This window comes from Amphiura filiformis, chromosome 16 (assembly GCF_039555335.1).
Source record: "Amphiura filiformis chromosome 16, Afil_fr2py, whole genome shotgun sequence".
Classification (NCBI taxonomy): domain Eukaryota; kingdom Metazoa; phylum Echinodermata; class Ophiuroidea; order Amphilepidida; family Amphiuridae; genus Amphiura; species Amphiura filiformis.
The window spans coordinates 43,341,068-43,365,526 of record NC_092643.1 but is presented as its reverse complement, the minus strand read 5'-3'; the positions used below and the strand labels follow the sequence as shown (position 1 = coordinate 43,365,526).

The 24,459-nt window shown below is 36.8% G+C and overlaps 1 protein-coding gene across 1 annotated transcript in view; it reads right to left on the bottom strand.

Annotated features, from left to right (window-relative positions):
- LOC140136036 (Golgi apparatus protein 1-like) overlaps window positions 1–24,459 on the bottom strand; it is an 80,867-nt gene that overhangs the window by 3,453 nt on the left and 52,955 nt on the right. Inside the window, 13 exon segments of the mRNA XM_072157738.1 lie at window positions 971–1,156; window positions 2,067–2,102; window positions 3,215–3,413; window positions 3,992–4,074; window positions 4,740–4,970; window positions 8,036–8,159; window positions 8,455–8,543; window positions 9,204–9,317; window positions 13,616–13,765; window positions 14,676–14,813; window positions 20,848–20,995; window positions 22,375–22,476; window positions 23,232–23,353. Of these exon segments, the coding sequence (XP_072013839.1) occupies window positions 971–1,156; window positions 2,067–2,102; window positions 3,215–3,413; window positions 3,992–4,074; window positions 4,740–4,970; window positions 8,036–8,159; window positions 8,455–8,543; window positions 9,204–9,317; window positions 13,616–13,765; window positions 14,676–14,813; window positions 20,848–20,995; window positions 22,375–22,476; window positions 23,232–23,353 (1,722 nt within the window).

The following is a 24,459-nucleotide window of genomic DNA, read 5'->3' as shown; positions in this document are numbered from 1 at the left end:
CACAATAGAATTTGACAAGGTCAGAAGAGAGAAGTATGCAACAGAATGCAATGTGTACCAAGATTGAAGATCACACCCACTCTTATGGTAGGTGCTGTGCTGCTTGGTTTTCTTAGGTACTCCCTATTCCAGAAAAATACAGAACTTATTTTATTGGATTAAAAAAATATCATATTGTTTTGCCAAATAAATCATAGCTAAATCTAAATCTTTTATTTAGATCTAACAGGCAATAAAAGTCAAATTGCAAATAGTTTTGCATTTTTAGGGGAAAATGGGCCAAAAACATGCAATTTTGCATGTACATTCAAATTCAAAATTTGGAGTGAGTGTGTTTACCTCATTATTTCAGCTTAAAATGCCCAGAAAACCTTTCTGACATTTGCAACTAATATTATTTCATAATTTTTGAAAAAGCATATGTGACATGATTTTGTCCATGGAGGCCAAAAGCGGCAAATTTGAAAATGAGATAGAGCGTCGAGGCTAACATATGGAGTAAAAAATAGTAAAATATGTAAGCAAATACACCAAAGAAAACTTAATAATTTTAAATTATGTTAGAGATTTGGTATTTTCAGTATATGATAGCCTGATGTTTGTATAAGCTAAATATAGTAACTCAATTTTCAAAAATGCCTCCTTTGGCCTCCATGGATCAGATTGTGTCACATATAACAAAATTAAAATTAGAGTGAAACCACACATTATGGCTTTAAAGAGGAAGCCCTGCCAGAGCAGTTCTTCTGGAGTGAACCAAGCCTGCCTGGTTATCAAATTAATCAGTGACAAGGTTATCTTTGAATTTGACAGGTTCTAATTGATGCAGTAACATTAAAACATCAATTAGCACATGTCAAATTCAAAGATAACTTTGTCACTGATTAATTTGATAACCAGGCAGGTTTGGATCACTCCAGAACTGGCTTCCTCTTTAATGACCAATCACAAATGTTTAAAATCTACTCACAGTTTGGCATTTAGGGTACATTTTCAGGTTGTCTTTCTCTAGCTGTGCTTTGAGACACTCCTCCACAGAGCCTGTGTCGTCATTTGCTTCTGTCAATGCTTCTTTGCAGAACTTCATGACCACTGGTCTACATGCCTTCTTCAAAGCAGGGTCCATACGATAATCCATAGCGCCCTCCTCCATAGCCTGTGTGATGGAACAATTGCGGGATAGTATAACATTATAGTATAACTTATACTCATAAGAAAACATGTTTTTAATGCTTTGGCACCTTAATTGGGCTAGTCCATTTATAATCCACACTCCCCCTGTGGAAGAATTTGGAAATATATTCTACAGAGGGAGTATGAATTTCAAATAGAATTAACACAATAACAGCTCCATTTGAAACTCACTCTCCCTCTGTGGAAGACTCAGGTTGAATCTTTCTCAGAGGGTGTATGAAATGCAAATGGAGCTACCTAATGTGTTCATTTCATTTGAAATTCATACTCCCTCTGTAGAAGATATTTCCAAAATCTTCCACATGGGGAGTGTGGATTTTAAATGGAATAGCCCATTTCATGATCTGAAGCATTAAGAAGGACAGTGTTGCATAGAACACTCAAATACCATCTTTCAACATCATTACCACATATTGAGTAATATTTTGTTGTCCCTAATTTAAGCACTTCAACCATCTAATACAGAATTACACATAATTCAGTTAGACCTTTTTCACTTATCCAGTCAATACTTGGCCCCACCATGGCTGGATAAAAGAGGTTGGAATGTAATTTTGAAATAAATTGAACCTACTTCACAGATTTTTTTTGGGCTTAATAATTATAAACGACCAATCCAGAAGTCACTGGTTCAAGTCCTGCTTCCGTCAAATGTTTCCTTAAGCTGAATTTCCACTACATCGCAGAGCGATAGCGATTGGTTTTTAACCAATGAGGTGGAGCTCTTTTTGTTGCGTTGGGAAAAGCATGCTACCTCATTGGTCAAATTCAAATTGCTCGTCGCTCAGTGATGGGGTATAAATTCAGCTTTACTCTTGACACAATCAATTAACGGACAAACACACAAACAAACAAATCAATATACCACCTACCTCTCTTACGTAGCTCTCACAGTCTGGAGATAGTTTCTGAAACAAAGAAGAATTAATGTGATTAAAGTTTTCTATACTCTAACTAAAAGATCTAAGAAACAGGATAAACAAGAGTAAAAAGACCCAACTTATTGAAAATGAGCGAAAAATTAGGTTTGTATGCAATACCAAGCCATTTCCTCCCATTCTTAATGTTTTCTTATTATTTTTTCACAAAATGATTAATGATGAATAATATTCCTCTAAATTTCCAGTGTAGTGTTTTTTATCACACTTTTCACATCTACATCTGGTCTCCTCAGCAGGAAAAGCTATTTATGAATGACCCAATTAAAAAGTCCCTGACATTCCAAGCACCACATCCTGACCAGTTGAATGCAAGTCAACTTGAGAAAAACACTGTCTCCAGCAAAGACACATCACTGTCACTTCAAATATGTGACCCTTCAGCACAACTGAGCCCTGAAGTCGCCAATCATCATTTTTGAGATATTCAACCAAAATATTCTGCTTGAAATTAGCTTTAAAATGATGTATATCATGTCTATAGTGCTTGACATTTAAGTAGTGAAAAATCAATAACACAGTCAATAAATCCTTTGTTTCCTATTGTTTATTGTTAAGTCCAATGGAGCATATCTCAATAGTGGCACTGGCGACATCCGGGCTCAGTTGTGGAGGATGGTCACATATGATACGGACATTGTGTATCTTTGTGATAAGTCCACATTTGAATCCGACAACCGCTCCACATTCGGAAAAGAAACCACATCGCTTATACACTAATCCGACAAGCCAAGTGATGGTCAGAATTCATTCCACCATTACTGGGGGACATCGGGACCAAACTGGTGTTGTAACTGCCCAATTGGGTGGAAAAGCACTGCTTCAAAATCAATCTTATTATTGAATTGCATTGTAAACTTACAGCATCCTTTTGTCCCATGGGTGATGGAACACAGTTTAAAATTACTGCAAAGTCTGCATCATTTCACATTTCAGGTTGGATGGCCCCCATCAATGGCTGCCATTGAGGTGCAGGAATGTGCGGAATCGGATTTGTCTATAGCGCAGAAGTCAACAAATTCCGCTTCTTATTATTTTGGAACTTTCACTACTTTTAAAAGCATATTTCCTTCTCAACATACCTTGTCTCTAGATAGGAACTGTTTCTTAAGACATGCCATCATCATTCCTTCAAGTTCTGTTGAATCTTTAACATCTGTTGAATCCAAGACATTCTTACAGAATTTGGGCATGTCACGACGGCAGGACTTCTGCATCTCCATGTTCAGACGAAAGTCTGAGTTCTTTTCAATCTGTCGTTTAGTGATCATGGATTTACATCTGTAAAGTAATGAGGTCATTGGTTTTAAACAGCTCTGTATATATTTTACTCAATGTTCATACAATTCGGTACTATATTCTTAGTATATCTGTCCTCTGTTTGCACCGCAGAGGTCCTGGGTTCGAGCCACTGCTGGACCCAGACAGCTTTATGTGCATTTGGTTTCCAGGACATACTCAATCTGGCCGTTTTCAACTGGGTACTAAAGATTCCCCCTGGATTTAAAACTGTAGTCCAAGGCGTCAATGCTCAAACAATACAGTAGGCCAAGCCTATCCATGTATTTGTTAAGGAAAGTTGACTACTATGGACTTGGGCGCAACTTTTAAAACAGCCTCTTTTTCACACAATGAACCACTGCGACCGAACGCAATAATGAGTGATGCTATAAATTGATCCAGATGTGAACAAATAAGGCTACACATACCTTTTAACATTTTTACATTTCATAAAAAATTATTTTAAAGATTTATTTCAAAAAGCGTTGTGGATCCTATAGTTTGAGTAGTGTATTTCACTGTAGGAAAAATTGAACCAATTGAACTTAAAAAGAAACATTACAGTACACAATAATCACTTACTTTGGATCCATGGCTGGTTCATTTTGTGAGCTCGTAAACATTTTAATAATTGATCTGGACTGAAGTTGGTGCAAAATTGCTGCAAGGAAGAACAACAAAAATATTTATTATTGTCACACATCCCAACGTAGTAAATTTATTTGCTTACTTCCGCTATTTCAAAATAATGGTACAGTTTGATACTCATTGTATAGAAAAACCTCCACAATTTTTCCTAGGAATCTGCGGAATTTCATACACCCACATTCTAACCATTCAATAGTTTAACCATGGAGTTTTACACAAATCAGTATATATATATATATATATACCAGTAATCGACTTACTGAGGTCTTTGTATCACAAAATGAGGGGTCTTTTAACCCCTCCCCCCCATGGCTCAAAGACACCATTTTTGAAGCTATCTCCACCCTAGGAGCTCCATTGTTGAAGATAGCTTTACAGTTGTTACATGCATAACATGCAGAACTCTACAGTTCTAATGCAGATACAAATGCACACATCTGCAAATAAGCATTATATCCATCACCAGGAGATTCCTCATATCCAGAATGCAATTTGGTGTGTCTGATGTCCTCTCAGTTCCCACAAAAAATACTGTGCGAACTTTACTACCCAATTCCGTAAAGTTATAAAGTTATAACCAAGAGTGAATACTTTTCTTATTTTTTTGATAAGTTTATATGTCCTCATTTAACTAACAGACAGACTAACTGGAATGCAAGTCTCTGTGCTCATTCATACCTTAATCATTGGTTTACATGCATGCATGAAGGCAAAATCTGTGTCTGGGTTCTTGGCCTGTTGTTTCTCCCTGTTGAATAGTTTACGATGACACGGATCACTCAGCTCTTCCTTGTGTTCTCGCAGACATTCCAAAACGCGAGCATTTCCTGCGTTCACTTTTGAGCAGACGTTGGTGATGTCATTCTCACATCCGTGGAAAAGCTCTGGGTCAAGCTTGATATTTTCAGACTACAGAAATGGATCAAGAATAAGAGTAGTGGTTAACAGATTGAAGTGGCTCTCAGTACTGTAAAATGAGGATATTTGTGTGTTGCATTTTATTGGAACTTTCAAAACTTGCAAAATATAATATGACTTCTATACCATTATCCACCTTGATGTGGCAGTGATGTCAGTGCGCATTTCATTAGGCGATGCTACAAATCGCTTGTGTTCACTCAAAGCGCTAGTGTATTCACATGCGCTCGCTTAAAGACGCCATGATAGATCCAAGACACAAAACAGTTGCATCAATGCATTGACGTCACTACCACATCAGTGTGAAAAATGGTATAGTTTAAATATACAACATGGCGGCGCCCATGTGGGGACAACATATTATCAGAAAATGCTACGGAATTAGATCTGTAATTGCATTTTCATGCATAAATGCGATTTATTTATTTAAATATATGCCACAATGAATTTGATAGAAATTTAAGTTAAAATAGGGTTTGTCATGACAAGCCAGTTTTAAACTCACTTACCATGCTTACATGCTATGGCATGGAAATTTCTGCATTTTAGTCAATTTCTTTGAAAAAACATGGTGAGGGTATTAATTAGAGTATATACAATATGCACTTAAATGGACTTGGCTTTCAATAATTTTAGAATAAATTTGTTATACAAACTTGTCCCCAATCTGCATAGCATGATTGTGAGGCAAATAAAAAATATTTGTCCCCCCTACTGACCCTAATCTTGGAGGGGGTAGCAATTGGCAAAATGTGTTTATTGCACAAAAGAATATGATTCATATATTGAAAATTACAGAAAAAAGTCTTTCCCTCCCCCTTTGTTTTTCGCCACGAGTAATATACACTTTTTGTGTCTCGAGTTGTGGGCACAAAAGCTAGCAAAAGTGCAAAAGCTAGCAGACAATAATGCCTGCTTGATGAAAAGACTTATGCACCAGTATTCCACTTGGCAATGGCAACGTACACAGCGGAACCTGCCCTACTTGAATTTGCCCTCTTTGATTTAGCACCATGATTTAACAGCGATGAAATGTTGAATTCTTAGCTGATTACTCTTACTCTGAAAAAGCTAGTGAAAGTGCCAAAGTTAGCAGACGACAATACCTGCTTGATAAAGAATGCACCAGTCACTTGGCAATGGCAACGTACACAGCAGACCTGCCCTACTTGAATTTGCCCTCTTTGATTTAGCACCATGATTTAACAGCGATGAAATGTTGAATTCTTAGCTGATTACTCTTACTCTGAAAAAGCTAGTGAAAGTGCCGAAGTTAGCAGACGACAATACCTGCTTGATAAAGAGACTTATGCACCAGTCACTTGGCAATGGCAACGTACACAGCAGACCTGCCCTACTTGAATTTGCCCTCTTTGATTTAGCACCATGATTTAACAGCGATGAAATGTTGAATTCTTAGCTGATTACTCTTACTCTGAAAAAGCTAGTGAAAGTGCCAAAGTTAGCAGACAATAATGCCTGCTTGATGAAAAGACTTATGCACCAGTATTCCACTTGGCAATGGCAACATACACAGCGGAACCTGCCCTACTTGAATTTGCCCTCTTTGATTTAGCACCATGATTTAACAGCGATGAAATGTTGAATTCTTAGCTGATTACTCTTACTCTGAAAAAGCTAGTGAAAGTGCCAAAGTTAGCAGACGACAATACCTGCTTGATAAAGAGACTTGTGCACCAGTCACTTGGCAATGGCAACGTACACAGCAGACCTGCCCTACTTGAATTTGCCCTCTTTGATTTAGCACCATGATTTAACAGCGATGAAATGTTGAATTCTTAGCTGATTACTCTTACTCTGAAAAAGCTAGTGAAAGTGCCAAAGTTAGCAGACGACAATACCTGCTTGATAAAGAGACTTATGCATCAGTCACTTGTGTGTCACATACCTGACACATTGCAATGCACATGCATCACCAAGTTTTATGGCATGTCTGGAGACTTAAATCCTAAAATTTTTCCTCATTTTAACTTGATCAGATCATATATATTATACACTTTGCTTCTGGAAACCTTACAGTACACACGAAAATCAAAATAAATTTGAAATATATACTTGGCTCAAGGTTTTTTTTTTTTTCAAAATTACTGGCTAAAGTTCCATGGAACTATGGCTGAAAATAAAATACATGGGTTATCTGCATTGCATGTAAACAGAAAATAAATTGGAAATACTAAAGAGGAAAACCGGTACAGGCAGTTATTTGCTTAACCAGTCGGTCCGAGCGGACACACGCTTGGGTCCTGATGGGACCAGGCTGAAGCAAAATGTTCAAGCCAAGCTGAAAAGCTTATATTAGCACACTGGCCTGTATAAAGAGAAAAGATGGAACTGAATTGAAGAGAAAGAGAAAGAGCACAGAAGAGAGAGAGCACGGAAAAGAAAGGCCACTCCAAAAAGTGTACAGTTTTGCTCTTGACCCTTGGGCTATGAAATAAAAATTTGGGAATTCCTATATTTCCAATGCCCCGACAAATGTAAGCTCTCGGTAGACCCTGGTTTAATCAGCAGTAGAGCAGAAGATAGCAGACTAATTTGCACTTAAACCCGAGCTAGCACAAAGGATGGCATAGGATGCATAAAAAGACTTTACGCAGAGCATATGTGACGTGTCATGTCAAAAGGAGACACTTTTGGGCAGGTTATCAATTTTGATTTTTTTACATATCTTAAATATAGAGATATTTTGCACCAGTCACTTGGCAATGGCAACGTACACAGCAGACCTGCCCTACTTGAATTTGCCCTCTTTGATTTAGCACCATGATTTAACAGCGATGAAATGTTGAATTCTTAGCTGATTACTCTTACTCTGAAAAAGCTAGTGAAAGTGCCAAAGTTAGCAGACGACAATACCTGCTTGATAAAGAGACTTATGCATCAGTCACTTGGCAATGGCAACGTAAAAAGCGGAACCTGCCCTACTTGAATTTGCCCTCTTTGATTTAGCACCATGATTTAACAGTGATGAAATGTTGAATTCTTAGCTTGATTACTCTGCTGGGAGTTTATTTGCAAGGACTACATGTACTCACTCTTTCTAAAAATTCAACTTTGAGCTGTTTCCTGCATTCCTCTGATATTGTGTGTTCTTGGTCTGCTGTGTTTTTGAGTATATCATCCCTCACTAGGCTGCTTAGACATTCCACAATGGCTGATCTGCAAGAAACCAAGTCAAATCAAAATTTATCATTAAACTTGTACACCAAACATGTTAACTTGAAACTGTGTCAAACTGTGTCAAATCATCAGAAGAATAAGAGGGCAATTACTCCAAAATCTTTTTACAGAAATGTGCAGGTTTCTCAATGAAAATTTGCAAAAAAATAAAATATGATGAAGGCGAGCTATCAGAAACTAACAATCTAATTCCAATAAATATCCTTATTTCACTCATTCCAATATATAACTTGGACGGCCACAAAAGTGAAGTCACACAATATATTTTCCTTACTTGTCTTTCTTTCCTTTGCAGTTGGCCAGGACATCCTTACGGCAGGCTTCCTTGAACTTGAAGTTGAATCGGTAATCTTTCAGTTGAAGCTATTCAAAACAGATTACAAACATGTGATTATACTTTTAATCGTAACTTGGCAAGTGGAACACAGAATCTTTACAAACAGGGTTGCAGATACTGGCAAATGTAATTTCCAGCTCTTAGGCACTGCTCAGTACATATAGCACCTCATTTGCAATTATAAAGACATTAAAACTTATACTACTCGTCACCTCGAGTTCGGTCAAAACTGTGTCTCTGTATATGAGAGAGCATTCTGATTGTGCTATGATTATACTGTGATTTCAAGGCTACGCAAACCTAAAACATGCAACAATGTCACAACCAATGTTAATGTGACAAGCCATATCAAAGGAGTTGACAGTAATTTTTTAATTTCTCTTTAGAATTACATTTTGGGTCATGAGCAATTATACTTTGTGGACCATATTTTATTGTTTTTAAAATTTCAATTTAAGAACTTAGAGCAACAAAACTAAGTTATGGACACTGATATAATATATCTGAAGCATCAGTCCTAAGCTAATTCGATTTAGTTAATATTGACTTGATAACCAAAGCACACCCATCCACGCAAAGTCACATATACACCCCTACTCTCCCACAACCATGGATTTTACACACGCAACCATGAACTGAAACACACTCCTACCTACGCATCCCCACATCTATTCTAGTTGACTTACCAGTTGGAAATGTTCCACTCCAGCGGCGCATTTCTTGTCCATATCATCGTCATCCTTGTGGTCAATCAGACACTGCAAGGCCTGTCCTTCGTCCATCGTCAGCTTGAGCTCCGTCTGTGGGGAATCAAGACCTGCTCCAAAATTCTGGGTTCCAACAATGTGGTAGTGTGCGGACATTGTATGGGGGTGAGTGTGTGCAGGCAAGTAAGGGTGGGAGGGAGTCAGGGTTGTTGTTGTTATGGTGAGGAGACGACCAATCTCATGATTGAGACAATTACGACCCACACATAAGAATGTGACGTGCTGTGTACCAGAGGTTCAAGTCGCTCAATTTATCAAGAATTATCTTAAGAACCACTGAACCAATACCAGGCTTGTTTGTACTCATTCTTATGCATTTTTCAAGCTGATTCCAAATATGGCCATGAAAAGGTAAGATTCTGAATTTTTTAAATAATTGAAACTTGCCGTCTGCAGTGGACACCCGTGTGGAGGGAGTTATCCTTATCAAGTTGCTTTCAGGCTTATAATTGGCAGAGTTTGTTAGCATACCCATACTTCTTATATGCAGAGTTTGTTAGCATACCTTTACCTCTTATTTTTGACAAATTGTTAAGATTTTCTGATTAAGGAAATCACTAATAGTACCTTTAAGGCAATGCTACTATCATGCTAATTAGCCTCACTTTCACTTCAGCTTGATATACTATCCACAGCACGTCACCCTTATTATGCAAGTCCTAATTGTTCCAACAACAAGAATTTACTATTATTATAACCTGATCAAGTAAATTGAGGATATAATTTTGACACCGATTTTGAACTTGCTCCATTTATTGATACCGTTTTAGGTTTATCCTTAGTGTAAGAGTGCACGAAATACTAATTGGATTAAAGTTAGGGTTAGGGTTAGGGTTAGGAATTAGGGTTAGGGTAAGGGTTAGGGTAGGATTAGGGTTATGGTCAGGATTAGAGTTGGGATTTGTTTGGTATTCTCTTACACGAAGGATACACCCTGTTTTAGCCACCATCCGATGGGAAGAAGAATCTCATCAGCATCCAAAATTGCATAAACACCATGAGTACTACCGCCCGATTGGTTACGAGGAGATTATTGTGATTTTTTGAGCCAATCAGCAGTAAGAATGGTGATGGGACTGAAGAGGATTGAACTTATTTAAAAGCTGTACTTCAATTGGTCAATCAGATAAATAATCACATACAATCAGGAATGCCCCAAGAGAGTTCAATATTTTGTCGTTGGTGACAAAAACCTCCTATGTACTTGTGAACTTTGAACATGTTTAAAACTAAGCTGCCAAGCAGTTACAGAAGAGGTTTTGCTTTAAATATGTTCAGGGGCCAAAGACACATAGGAGGTTTTTCCTGCCCAAAGACGCTTTGTAATTCAAAGTGCCGAGAGAGATGTGTGTCACATACCTGACACATTGCAATGCACATGCATCACCAAGTTTTATGGCATGTCTGGAGACTTAAATCCTAAAATTTTTCCTCATTTTAACTTGATCAGATCATATATATTATACACTTTGCTTCTGGAAACCTTACAGTACACACGAAAATCAAAATAAATTTGAAATATATACTTGGCTCAAGGTTTTTTCGTTTTCTTTTTTCAAAATTACTGGCTAAAGTTCCATGGAACTATGGCTGAAAATAAAATACATGGGTTATCTGCATTGCATGTAAACAGAAAATAAATTGGAAATACTAAAGAGGAAAACCGGTACAGGCAGTTATTTGCTTAACCAGTCGGTCCGAGCGGACACACGCTTGGGTCCTGATGGGACCAGGCTGAAGCAAAATGCTCAAGCCAAGCTGAAAAGCTTATATTAGCACACTGGCCTGTATGAAGAGAAAAGATGGAACTGAATTGAAGAGAAAGAGAAAGAGCACAGAAGAGAGAGAGCACGGAAAAGAAAGGCCACTCCAAAAAGTGTACGGTTTTGCTCTTGACCCTTGGGCTATGAAATAAAAATTTGGGAATTCCTATATTTCCAATGCCCCGACAAATGTAAGCTCCCGGTAGACCCTGGTTTAATCAGCAGTAGAGCAGAAGATAGCAGACTAATTTGCACTTAAACCCGAGCTAGCACAAAGGATGGTATAGGATGCATAAAAAGACTTTACGCAGAGCATATAATGACTATGATTTTCTTGGGTGAAAAACGAGATTCTTTTGTGATTCTTTTTGTGATGGGTTGTTGCATGTCTTATTTTAGGGAACAACCCAAAAGATCAACAAAGCCTATGAAATGTAATTAGTTTTGTTTACTACCCTAACCTCCTCCCTGCCCCTCAGAAACATGACAAGAAGTGGGTAAAAAAGAGAGGAATGTAACAGAGTTTAAGCCCCTTCCCTCTGATTTCATAGTATTAGTCAGTTTTGCAATTTTGCAAAGATCCCACTTAAAAGAGCACAGCATATAATTTATTAAAATATAGGATACCACAACAAAGCAAGGTATTTCAGAAGCATAGCGTTTTCCCACAAAAGTGACAAGACAAGCAGCATATTCATACCTACAGAAATGTTTCGCAAATGTATAAATGGATTGCCAGAGTTGCTTCTAGTGGGAGGGTGATTAGTAGGTAGAAGTGCTATAGCTTACCAAAGTCACTTTTGGTGGGAGGGAGTTTAGTAGGTAGAAGTGCTAGGAAAGGAACTTGTATACTATTTTTCAACTTGGCGACTCGGTGATGTCAGTGTGCATTTCATTGGGCACAGCTTCAAATCGCGAGCATTTGCTTAAAGCGCTGGCATATGCACACAGACACAAGACAGATGGGTGTGCCAAATAGCTGCGTCAACATGTTGACATCACCGCCTCTCCATGACGAAAAATAGTATAGTTAGACATAACTTACAGAACACATACAGCTTGGGTTAGTTTCTGCTCTACACAATGAACAAGATTCAAATGTTAGCTTTGGTAGGGTTTGCTTTAGAAAGTCTGCAGAATAACGTTGTTTAGCTTAATTATGCAATGACAAGGGTATTAACGAAAGGCTACGTTGCACAATGGATTTTGCTTTTGCCTGGTGCTATTTATCGTGGCTTCTCTCTAGTCTGAAGGGTCGTTAGTCCGAAGATTCTCTAGTCTGAAAGGTCGCTAGTCTACAACCAAATCAAGGTCGCTAATCCGAAGGTTCTCTAGTCCGAATATAGAATAAGGGTTAGTGTTTGAGTTTAGGGTTAGGGGTCAGGGTTAGGGTTAGCGAGCCTTATTCTATATTCGGACTAGAGAACCTTATTTATTATTCCGACTAGCGAACCTTCGGACTAGAGAAAACGATATTTGGACTGCAAACCTTTTCCAGAATTCGGACTAGCGAATGGTAAATTACGTGTTCGGACTAGCGAACCATTATCTCCAAGCTACAAGAGGTATTAAGAGTTCAATGCACTCTTCCGCATCCTGCTCGATTTTTACCAAAATCCTTAACAAATTTTTGTTACAATTAATCAAGATCATTCGGTTTTACATGTTTGTTTTTTTATCTCAGATCTAGTACCAAAACTGCTTGTTATAATCCTACTCATATATTTGAAGGGGCACACAAAACCTTAAATCTTGAATTTACCCCATTAACTTCACCATCATGCTTCTTTAAACAAGAAAATAGGGATATTCCAGTTGAAATGCATACACCGGTACACCCCCTATGGAAGATGTGACCTTAATCTCAAACACAGGGAGTGCAGATTTGAAATGAAGTCACCCATTCAGGTAACCCTATTAGAAATTAACACTCCCTCAGAGGTAGACATAAGGAGCAATAATCAGCTGGCCCAAGGGCAAATCCACTGGCCCATATTTGTTTTGGCAATTTTTTGTGGATCAACCTATATTTGGCTTGTGTAAAGTTATCAAGTTCCGTAACGTAAAAAACGTAGTGCTTACTGCTGTTTGGGTATATTCGCCTATATATTAGAGGTCCGCTATTGCTCAATTGAGACAACCCTCTCGCTCTGGTTTAAAAACAGAATGTAAATAAAAGTCGGGATTGTCACCGACGCACAAATCACAATCGATTATGCTAAATTTTGATCATTGGTGAAAATGATTCATAATTATAAATCACAAAATAAAAAGTAGCAGAATATTATTTATCTACTTAATCGTGTTTCTAATTATAAATATTGTACCACATGTCATAAATTCTAATTATGCCAAAAATCCCAACTGGGCCATCCAGACAGAAAACCTCCTGGCCTGACAAGAAAACTACTGGCCAGGACCAGCAGCTAAATGGACCCCTGCTTCCTACGTGGAAGATTAAGGTCATGTCTTTTACGGGGAATGTATGGATTTCAACTGCAATAGCCAATAGTCACTGCATCGGCTATCTACCAAAATCCACCAAGCTTAGCTATACAATGATCTTACCTTGCAAAATTTCTTCAGCATCGGTGAACAAGCCTGCATCAGTATTCGATTCATACGGATATCTTCGGACTCTTCTGCGGTAAAATTGCCAACCACATTTTGGCAGCCTTTTGTCAAATCCTTGAAGTGGTCTTGAAGACATAACATCTCCTGCATTGCACAGAAAAGATGTGAAATTATTGGATGGTTACTATGGAAATACAAAGCTTTGCTCACAAGGGCAATGTTTTCTTAGGCTCAATAAAATATCATACAAAAAAGAGACAGATTTTTACCATCGAGGCTATGACATCTTATCTCCAGAAGTGGAACTATATAACGTTGTTGGGCAGGAAAAAACCTCCTACATGTATGTGTTTGTGCCCCCTGAACATATTTAAAACAAAACTGCCAACCAGTTACATATGGGGTTTTGCTTTAAACATGTTCAGGGGCCAATGACACATAGGAGGTTTTTCCTGCCCAACGACAAATTAAGGTTTTCCTCAAAATAAAACACTTCTGGAGGTAGGAGTTCTGCTACTGAAGAGAAAACATCCAGCCAGTCCAATTTTCTACTCAAAAGCAGATGGATCATTAACATCACAGCAGTGCTTTGGAGAAGCAAGAAGTATTCTGGGAAAACTTTTTAGCATAAAAAAGTTTTCCAAGTGGCTTTGATAAATGACTCACACATGCATATGTATCATGCATATTGGAATAATATATTTATTCAAAATTATACAAATTTTAGTAGTACAGGTTTTTAAACTTCAAGATTAAAGCTACGTCCCAGACCTGATCATAATCTGTTTAAATCACACCTTGAAATTATGAAACACTGAGGATCAGCATGGCACGTGATTAAGGTCTTTACCTTTGTGTACAAGAGTCAAGACTCGATGTGTTCCGGTGGTGGCAAAATTTGCTAGTAATTATCTGCTCTCTCCATTACTTTATTTGCATTGTGGGCACATACAAGGGATGACATATAGCTCTCACAGCCAGTTCCTATTACCCAGTCCTGTGGATCATGGTTCAATATTTTTTCTTAAATCATAACAAAATATCAGTATCTTACCTCTCCTTTCTTCGACTTGTCAGTACAGAATTCACCCAGATCCTGACGACACTGCATCTCAACTTGCGGGTTTAGATGAACGGCAAGCGCCCTCTGGCGTAGGACGCGATGTACTTGGGCTTGGCATCCAGGGGATAACTATGAAATGGACAGAAAACATAAAAGGTTCAGTATACATCATTCTTGAATCAATGACAGCTTGGAACACACACGCATCCACATACACCACCCATACCATTAGCCCCCCCCCCAAAAGATTGTTTGCTAGTCCTCCACCGACCAACCTCAATCTGTACAAATGAATACCGACCCTTATTTTGAAAATTCCATAAAAAGGTTTTTTTTCTTTCAACATTTTTGACATCCTAAAAAGTTTTTTTATAGTTTCTACACACTTCTAAACTGTTTTAAAAACATGAATGAAGTGGTATACAGTATAGAAATATCCAAATTCATAACTATTTGGGTATTTATTAAGCTAAAAAAATAAAAATAAAAACCCTCACCTACCGACCGACCCAATTCGAAAAAATTTGTGCAGGACAAGCAAAACATCTTTTTTTTTGGCCTTACCAACATGCCTTTTACTAGGCTGTTTCCAGTTGCAGCACTTAACCAGTACTGGTAAGCAAAGAAACACACTATACTCTGTCCAGTAGAAGTTGGAACATGGCCCCATCCATTAACCATTGTTTTCTCACACACCCTGTCCAAAATCATGTTCTATATTTCGCTAATAAAATGAACTCTTGACTAAAAATATGTTCTACCATAGGGCAAAAAAAAATTTGTTTGCTTGCCCTCCACCGACTGACCCAAAATTGGCCAAAATCAGGGTCGGCCCTTTAAAAAAATATTTTTTAGCTTTTAGTTTATAGTTTTAATGGTTTTTATTACTTTTCCTGTGTCTAAATTTCATTTCAAAGCTAAATTTGGCCAACAATATTTTATTAAGAAGAAAAATAATAACTGTAAACTCGTTTTAACATTTATAAGTTTTTTTTTATAACTATCCATACTTGCATCAATGTTTCCAATAAACTTGGCGTCTTAGGGAACAAACCAAAAGATCGATGACGTCCTATAAACGAAACTAGTTTCGTTTAGGGGGGGAGGGGGTAAAAATACTCAATTACGTTTGTACAAAAACATCGGTCTGAAGAATGTGTCATTATTATTATTATGTCAAATTTTCAACATTTCTTTATTACGTTTCTGGCTGGGAGGGCGGGGGTCGGGAGGGAGGGGGTCGGCCGACAAACGGAACTACAAGCCCCGAAAGATGTCCTTGAAACGCTTTAGGCATCTTGAATGAAATCAAAAGTGTATTTTTAATGTGGGTAAAAATGTTCAATATTTGGAATTAGAAGAAAGCTGGGCCATCAATTAACACGTTTCCCTTCCCCCCCCCCATTATTCAATGTTGCGACACTTTAGAGACACGCTGAACACATTTGCACGTTTCAACATTGCACGGGGAGTGGGGGACTTATTTTCCCTAAAGACGCTTTAACGTTTCAAGACATATTTCGGGATTGTCTGAGGCAATCGCTAAAATTAACATCTGATTTTAAACTTTTGGCTGTAACTTTAAAACTACTTGATAGAATTACTCCAAATTTTCAATGAATATTAGTTAATGCATAAGCTATGATGTGGATATAAAATAAAACAACTAATTGTATCAATTTTGACTATATCGCCCTGCACTACAAGCAGGTTGCACCCATCACCTGTGTATGTCTACAATCATAGATTGAATACAATAGCGCTCTTTTCAAACATACTAATCTTACAGATGTTAGTGATCAGCATGATATAGTTCAATGCATAGGTATCACGTGAACGCTGCAGTGCAGGGCAATATAGTCAAAAAACGACCTTTTTCACCTTTTTCAGACCAACGCCCTCCCCCAAAGCAAAAAAACAAAACGAAACGAACCAATAAAAAAATCGCATTAGTACGCTCATGAAATAGGCCTACTCATGCAGAGATATCTTTAAAATTGATCATTTTATTTGCTTGAAATGGTAAAGTGCGATTGTAAATCGTCCCATTGAATCACATAGTGATTTGACGGTTTACCATAGTCTAATACTGAATATTAATACAAGGAGTTTCTTTAATTTAGAAATGGTAAACCGTTGACAAAATTCATAATTTAGGACGATTTGGTGTCAACTTTTATTTGTAAAGTGTTTTGTTTGAAAGCTTATTAAAAACTACATCTAATTTTACTATTTACCATTTTGTTAGCTCTAACATTATTTACATTTTACTGATTTTAGCAAATGTAAATCGTCTGTCGAGGTTTACCATTTTCATAATCACGAGAATGCAATGCGCACCCATATATCACGGAATCCCGTAATTATTTCCATATGACAGCGTGGTGTAATGGACAGTACTTCAGACGGTGAAACGAAAGGCTAGTGGTTCGAGCCCCAACAGTTTCACCTTTTTTTTCTTCTTTTTTTTTGTGTGTGTGACTTATTCAAACCAGTAAACTATTCTTCTGTATTCATGACAATTGACATTGTGAAACACAAAAATAAGTTTTAAAACCCTAATTTATCTATGGCATGATAATTGATTTTGTTTTCAATTGTAATAAAAACACAAATAGATCCGGACATCTTTAAAGGTTATGAATATGGGCACTATAGCAATTGTAAGATAAACTATTCTTCTATATTCATGACAATTGACATTGTGAAACACGAAAATAAGTTTTAAAACCCTAATTTATCTATGGCATGATAATTGATTGTTGTTTTTTTAAATTGTAATAAAGACACACATAGATCCGGACATCTTTAAAGGTCATGAATATGGGCACTATAGCAATTGTAAGATAACCCCCCCACACACACACACACACGTTCAAGTTTCATACGTTTCATAAGTATTTACTTATAGAGTGCTTGCACATAAGGTCATTAGTTCAAATCATCTCCTCTATAGGCACGCTCCAGAAGATATGCAAATGGATGGAGTACAAAAGAATTATTTGACCACTACCTAAATAAAAGATGAGTTGTTTTATTTTGTGCCCACACCATAGCCTATCTCTTAATAAATATAGTCATGGAAATTTTTTCACGCGGTACCTATGCATTGAACTATATCATGGTGGTTTTTGACTATATTGCCCTGCACTGCAGCGTTCACGCGATACCTATGCATTGAACTATATCATGCTGATCACTCACATCTGTAAGATTAGTATGTTTGAAAAGAGCGCTATTGTGTTCAATCTATGATTGTAGACATACACAGGTGATTGGTGCAACCTGCTTGTAGTGCAGGGCGATATAGTCAAAATTGATACAATTAGTTGTTTTATTTTATACCCACATCGTAGCTTATGCACTAACTAATATTCATTGAAAATTTGGAGTGAATCTATCAAGTAGTTTTAAAGTTATAGCCAAAAGATTAAAATCAGATGTTAATTTTAGCGATTGCCTCAGACAATCCCGAAAAATGTCCTTGAAAGCGCTTTAGGCATCTTGAATGAAATCAAAAGTGTATTTTTAATGTGGGTAAAATGTTCAATATTTGGAATTAGAAGAAAGCTGGGCCATCAATTAACACTTTTCCTTCCCCACCCCCATTATTCAATGTTACGACACTTTAGAGACACGCTGAACACATTTGCACGTTTCAACATTGCACGGGGAGTGGGGGACTTATTTTCCCTAAAGACGCTTTTAACGTTTCAAGACATATTTCGGGATTGTCTGAGGCAATCGCTAAAATTAACATCTGATTTTAAACTTTTGGCTGTAACTTTAAAACTACTTGATAGAATTACTCCAAATTTTCAATGAATATTAGTTAATGCATAAGCTATGATGTGGATATAAAATAAAACAACTAATTGTATCAATTTTGACTATATCGCCCTGCACTACAAGCAGGTTGCACCCATCACCTGTGTATGTCTACAATCATAGATTGAATACAATAGCGCTCTTTTCAAACATACTAATCTTACAGATGTTAGTGATCAGCATGATATAGTTCAATGCATAGGTATCACGTGAACGCTGCAGTGCAGGGCAATATAGTCAAAAAACGACCTTTTTCACCTTTTTCAGATCAACGCCTCCCCCAAAGCAAAAAAACAAAACGAAACGAACCAATAAAAAAATCGCATTAGTACGCTCATGAAATAGGCCTACTCATGCAGAGATATCTTTAAAATTGATCATTTTATTTGCTTGAAATGGTAAAGTGCGATTGTAAATCGTCCCATTGAATCACATAGTGATTTGACGGTTTACCATAGTCTAATACTGAATATTAATACAAGGAGTTTCTTTAATTTAGAAATGGTAAACCGTTGACAAAATTCATAATTTAGGACGATTTGGTGTCAACTTTTATTTGTAAAGTGTTTTGTTTGAAAGCTTATTAAAAACTACATCTAATTTTACTATTTACCGTTTTGTTAGCTCTAACATTATTTACATTTTACTGATTTTAGCAAATGTAAATCGTCTGTCGAGGTTTACCATTTTCATAATCACGAGAATGCAATGCGCACCCATATATCACGGAATCCCGTAATTATTTCCATATGACAGCGTGGTGTAATGGACAGTACTTCAGACGGTGAAACGAAAGGCTAGTGGTTCGAGCCCCAACAGTTTCACCTTTTTTTTTCTTTTTTTTTGTGTGTGACTTATTCAAACCAGTAAACTATTCTTCTGTATTCATGACAATTGACATTGTGAAACACGAAAATAAGTTTTAAAACCCTAATTTATCTATGGCATGATAATTGATTTTGTTTTCAATTGTAATAAAAACACAAATAGATCCGGACATCTTTAAAGGTTATGAATATGGGCACTATAGCAATTGTAAGATAAACTATTCTTCTATATTCATGACAATTGACATTGTGAAACACGAAAATAAGTTTTAAAACCCTAATTTATCTATGGCATGATAATTGATTGTTGTTTTTTTAAATTGTAATAAAGACACACATAGATCCGGACATCTTTAAAGGTCATGAATATGGGCACTATAGCAATTGTAAGATAACCCCCCCACACACACACACACGCTCAAGTTTCATACGTTTCATAAGTATTTACTTATAGAGTGCTTGCACATAAGGTCATTAGTTCAAATCATCTCCTCTATAGGCACGCTCCAGAAGATATGCAAATGGATGGAGTACAAAAGAATTATTTGACCACTACCTAAATAAAAGATGAGTTGTTTTATTTTGTGCCCACACCATAGCCTATCTATTAATAAATATAGTCATGGAAATTTTTTCACGCGGTACCTATGCATTGAACTATATCATGGTCGTTTTTTGACTATATTGCCCTGCACTGCAGCGTTCACGCGATACCTATGCATTGAACTATATCATGCTGATCACTCACATCTGTAAGATTAGTATGTTTGAAAAGAGCGCTATTGTGTTCAATCTATGATTGTAGACATACACAGGTGATGGGTGCAACCTGCTTGTAGTGCAGGGCGATATAGTCAAAATTGATACAATTAGTTGTTTTATTTTATACCCACATCGTAGCTTATGCACTAACTAATATTCATTGAAAATTTGGAGTGAATCTATCAAGTAGTTTTAAAGTTATAGCCAAAAGATTAAAATCAGATGTTAATTTTAGCGATTGCCTCAGACAATCCCCGAAAAATGTCCTTGAAACGCTTTAGGCATCTTGAATGAAATCAAAAGTGTATTTTTTAATGTGGGTAAAATGTTCAATATTTGGAATTAGAAGAAAGCTGGGCCATCAATTAACACTTTTCCTTCCCCACCCCCATTATTCAATGTTGCGACACTTTAGAGACACGCTGAACACATTTGCACGTTTCAACATTGCACGGGGAGTGGGGGACTTATTTTCCCTAAAGACGCTTTAACGTTTCAAGACATATTTCGGGGATTGTAGTTATGTTTATATGACGTCATCAATCTTTTGGTTTGTTCCCTTATGCATGTAAGTATGCAGTCGTTCTAATTGAATCAATTTCTATGGTGTATCTTGCATATTGAAGGTCTGAAGTGAAGTATTGTACTCCCTTTTTACTGGACGGACTATAATAGTGTATCAAAATAGTGTATCAAAATGACAAAGAGTACTAAAATAGTGTATCAAAATGACAAAGAGTACTCACTCCGCTTTTACCCGGCCCGTCGGTATGCAGGTTTCTATGGAGACATGCAAACACAATACCATTTCCTGGGTCATCCATCTCCCAGTCTTGGGCATTACATAAGCTTGCTGCATCGGCCTCACAGTTCTTGTACAGAAGGGGATCCAATCTGGAGAGAGTAAAACAACGAGACCAAAAATAAATAAAAAATATGTATACTTATAATACGTTTAAAATAGACTTGGTGGTTTAGTAAAGCATTATTTACAACGTTGTTTCATGCAGGCCAGCCAAGACTGACCTACACTCATCAGAATATGCTATTCACTGGAAACTGATTATAATGCACCGATTTCCACGCAGCAAAGCAGCGTCGACGGCAAGCGTGAAGCGCGTGGAGCTAGTGCTAGATATTTAGACAGTTAAATTGGCATAAATTTACAGTCAAAAATGGTTACATAACATTATATAAGCAGGCAATTCAAGTTCATGATGGCAGTCAATACTTGACATATTGCTCAGCTGTAGTTGATCAAGAGATGCTTCTTCCCGTGTCTACAAGTGTTTATTAGTTCATTCCTTTTATACTTATAATATAAAGTCTGTATACTTATAATATAGGGTGCACAACTTATAAGTTCCCCCTAATGCTTTTTGAAATAAATCGAAATTATTTAACGAAATGTAAAATTTTAAAAACTTGTGAGTAACCTTATTTGTTTTACAAATCTGGGCCAATTAGTAGTGTCACACATCATTGCGTTTGGTCACAATGGTTCATTATGTAAAAAAGAGGGATTTTTCAAAGTTGCACCTGAATCCATAGGAGTCAATTGTCAAACAATACAGTATGTTAGGCCTGTCCATGTGTTTGTAATGGAAATAAAACTTAATTTTGTTCTCAATTTTCAAATTACATTAGGCGCAACTCCCATCTGACGAGCAATTTCTTTCACTGGTACATTTTCATCCAGCAAACCTATTGCTCGACTGCGAAGAAATTTGGGCACACGCGGCATTATTAAAATGTGACTTTTCACATGTGATGAACTACTGGCGATGTGGTCGTGGTCTATTCTCACTGCAGTACATATCCCTTCCATCTAAGCCATTTATCATTAAAAAGAAAAGAATTAAACACCTGCTTTGCTTTTTAAAAAGAAGAAAAAGAATACCAAAGATTAAGTTTTCTTTTACAAACACATGAATATCCCTGGCCTACTGTATTGTTTGAGAATTGAGTCCCATGGACTCAGATGCAACTTTTAACACTTGTTTAAAACGGTCTCTTTTTTTACATAATGAACCATTGTGACTGAACGCAATGATGTGTGACGCTGAAATTTGGTCCACATGTGTAAAAGAAATAAGGCTACCCATATCTTTTAATATTTTTTGATTTATTTTAAAAAGTATTTAGGGGGGGAACTTATAAGTTATATAAGTTATATATATATGATAGCAAATCTTATGGGAAGTGTAAGATTAATTCTATGGTCATACATCATGTAGGTGTTCACTTTGCTTTCGCAGATTACATTTACTCACCTGAAATCTCTTGACACAAAGTACTGCAATTGCAGGAGCTCCGTCTCGCACAAATCGGTCATCTTGGGGTCATAGATGTGTTCCATTAAACAAGATAATACTCTGTAAAAACAAACAGGGATTTAACGTATAATAATGTAATATTTGTAAGAGAAAAGGAGACTCATTATTTCAAGAAATAATCATTGGGTATTCAGCAAATATTTGATGAAAATTTCTGTTTTCTCACAGAAATGCAATGTAATATGTGACATGATCAAGTGGAATGAGTCACACGGTCGAAAATGAGTTTTATACATGTTTTTAAAGAGGACATTTAGAGCTTTCAGAAACTGAAAACCCCATGTTGATACGACTTTTCTTTGTGAAGTTACATCAATTTATCAATCGCTTAAAACAATATAAAACAAAAGAATTTTAACACTTTCTTTGCCAATATCTTAAAATCAATATTAGCGACATCCGACTCATCTTGATCGTGTCACATATGTTTAAGGAAACAAAGACAAGGACAGCACCCCTTCCCCCCTACACATTTTCACCGACAACTGTGGACCCGTATTGTGTGTGTGGTTGTTAACAGTGAAACCATGGACCCACACACACAGACATATCATAATCCAAACATGGACTTCTGTGATATTTCACCGCTAACCGTGGACCTGGTATTACACCTACGATAGAGGACCCTACCGTCCCTACCCCCTATGCAAAATTATGCTGTATAGCACTCTCTGGAATTTATCATCAAACTGGCAAATACGCAATGAGCAACTCGAACTGAGATGGCATTGTTATCTTTCAAAAAAAGTGTGTGGAATTTAAATGGAATAGCCCATTCTGATCACATGACTTACTTTCCATCTCCACCTTGCTCTTCACTACAGACAGCCTGTCTTACTTCTTCACAAGCTCTCTGTAAGGCGGGGTCGATACGATAGTCGTCTCCCGCATCGGTCTCTTTCACAAGCTCTTCCAACTGAAACAGAAAAAACATCAAGAATTTCTTCAGTTTATTTTGTCAAGTAAAAAAAAAATCACAAAAAAACTTTTTTACAAATCAGATAATGACCACAGATTACAGAAGTTTCAATAAAAAAAAGTAATTTGTTTCACACCCGTCTCTCTCCACACTTTATGGGTTCAGTCCATATTTTTTTTTCCAACTTTCATATTAAATTAAGGTTTTAATACTTTAGGCGACAAAAAACCCCAACCCTGTTTTACAGGCGGACAGACTTCAAGTAGGGTCGGTCTGTCAGGATTTTTTCTCTGGAGGCTAAAATGACCTCAAACCACAAATTTGACAAATCTGGCAAAAAATTGATGATTTTTTTGCAAACATTTTGAAATTTCTGAATTTTTTCAAATATTTTCAGTCAAAATCAATCAATTTTGGCCAAAAAAACACTGATTTTACATAATTTTAGCTTTTAAAAAATCTCCCAAAATGCATAATCTGGGTCAGTCAGGTCACCTTAGTAAAATGTTAATGCTGATAAACCAGTTTACAGTCAGCATGAAACAGTTTAATGGATTGTATGTCTGTATTATAATAGAATTTGCATATTTACTGACTCGCTATGAATTAAACACCTGGCCTGTGCATCACACCGAGGCCCAGTTTAAATATGTACATATAATTTTATTGGTTGCAACTCGCAAACCAGACAAATCTGGTTTTACACTTCATTATGGTAATAAACTATTCCCAATGCTCCGATGTAATATTGAATCAAATGAATCTCTTATCAAACTATCAATTATTTCAAATATCGCTTGCTGCAAATCACCCTAAATTGAATCCAATTTACATTTAAGTTTTAGCACAATAATGTATTAAATTAAAAAGTCCATCTTGCCATGCTAATTTTACTACAGGCCTACATATAGTCTATATTCAAACATTTTGTGAAAATGTTGCACCATAATAATACCTACAATTTGTTTTGTTTTTAAAGATTCCAGCTTCTAAGGGGCGCATCATACACCGTATTTCTCTACAGACACCTCCCAAAATTCAAAAATATATCCACCTTGCCACACGAAATTGCCTAAAGGTGTAAACAACTTTTTGTAAAAATG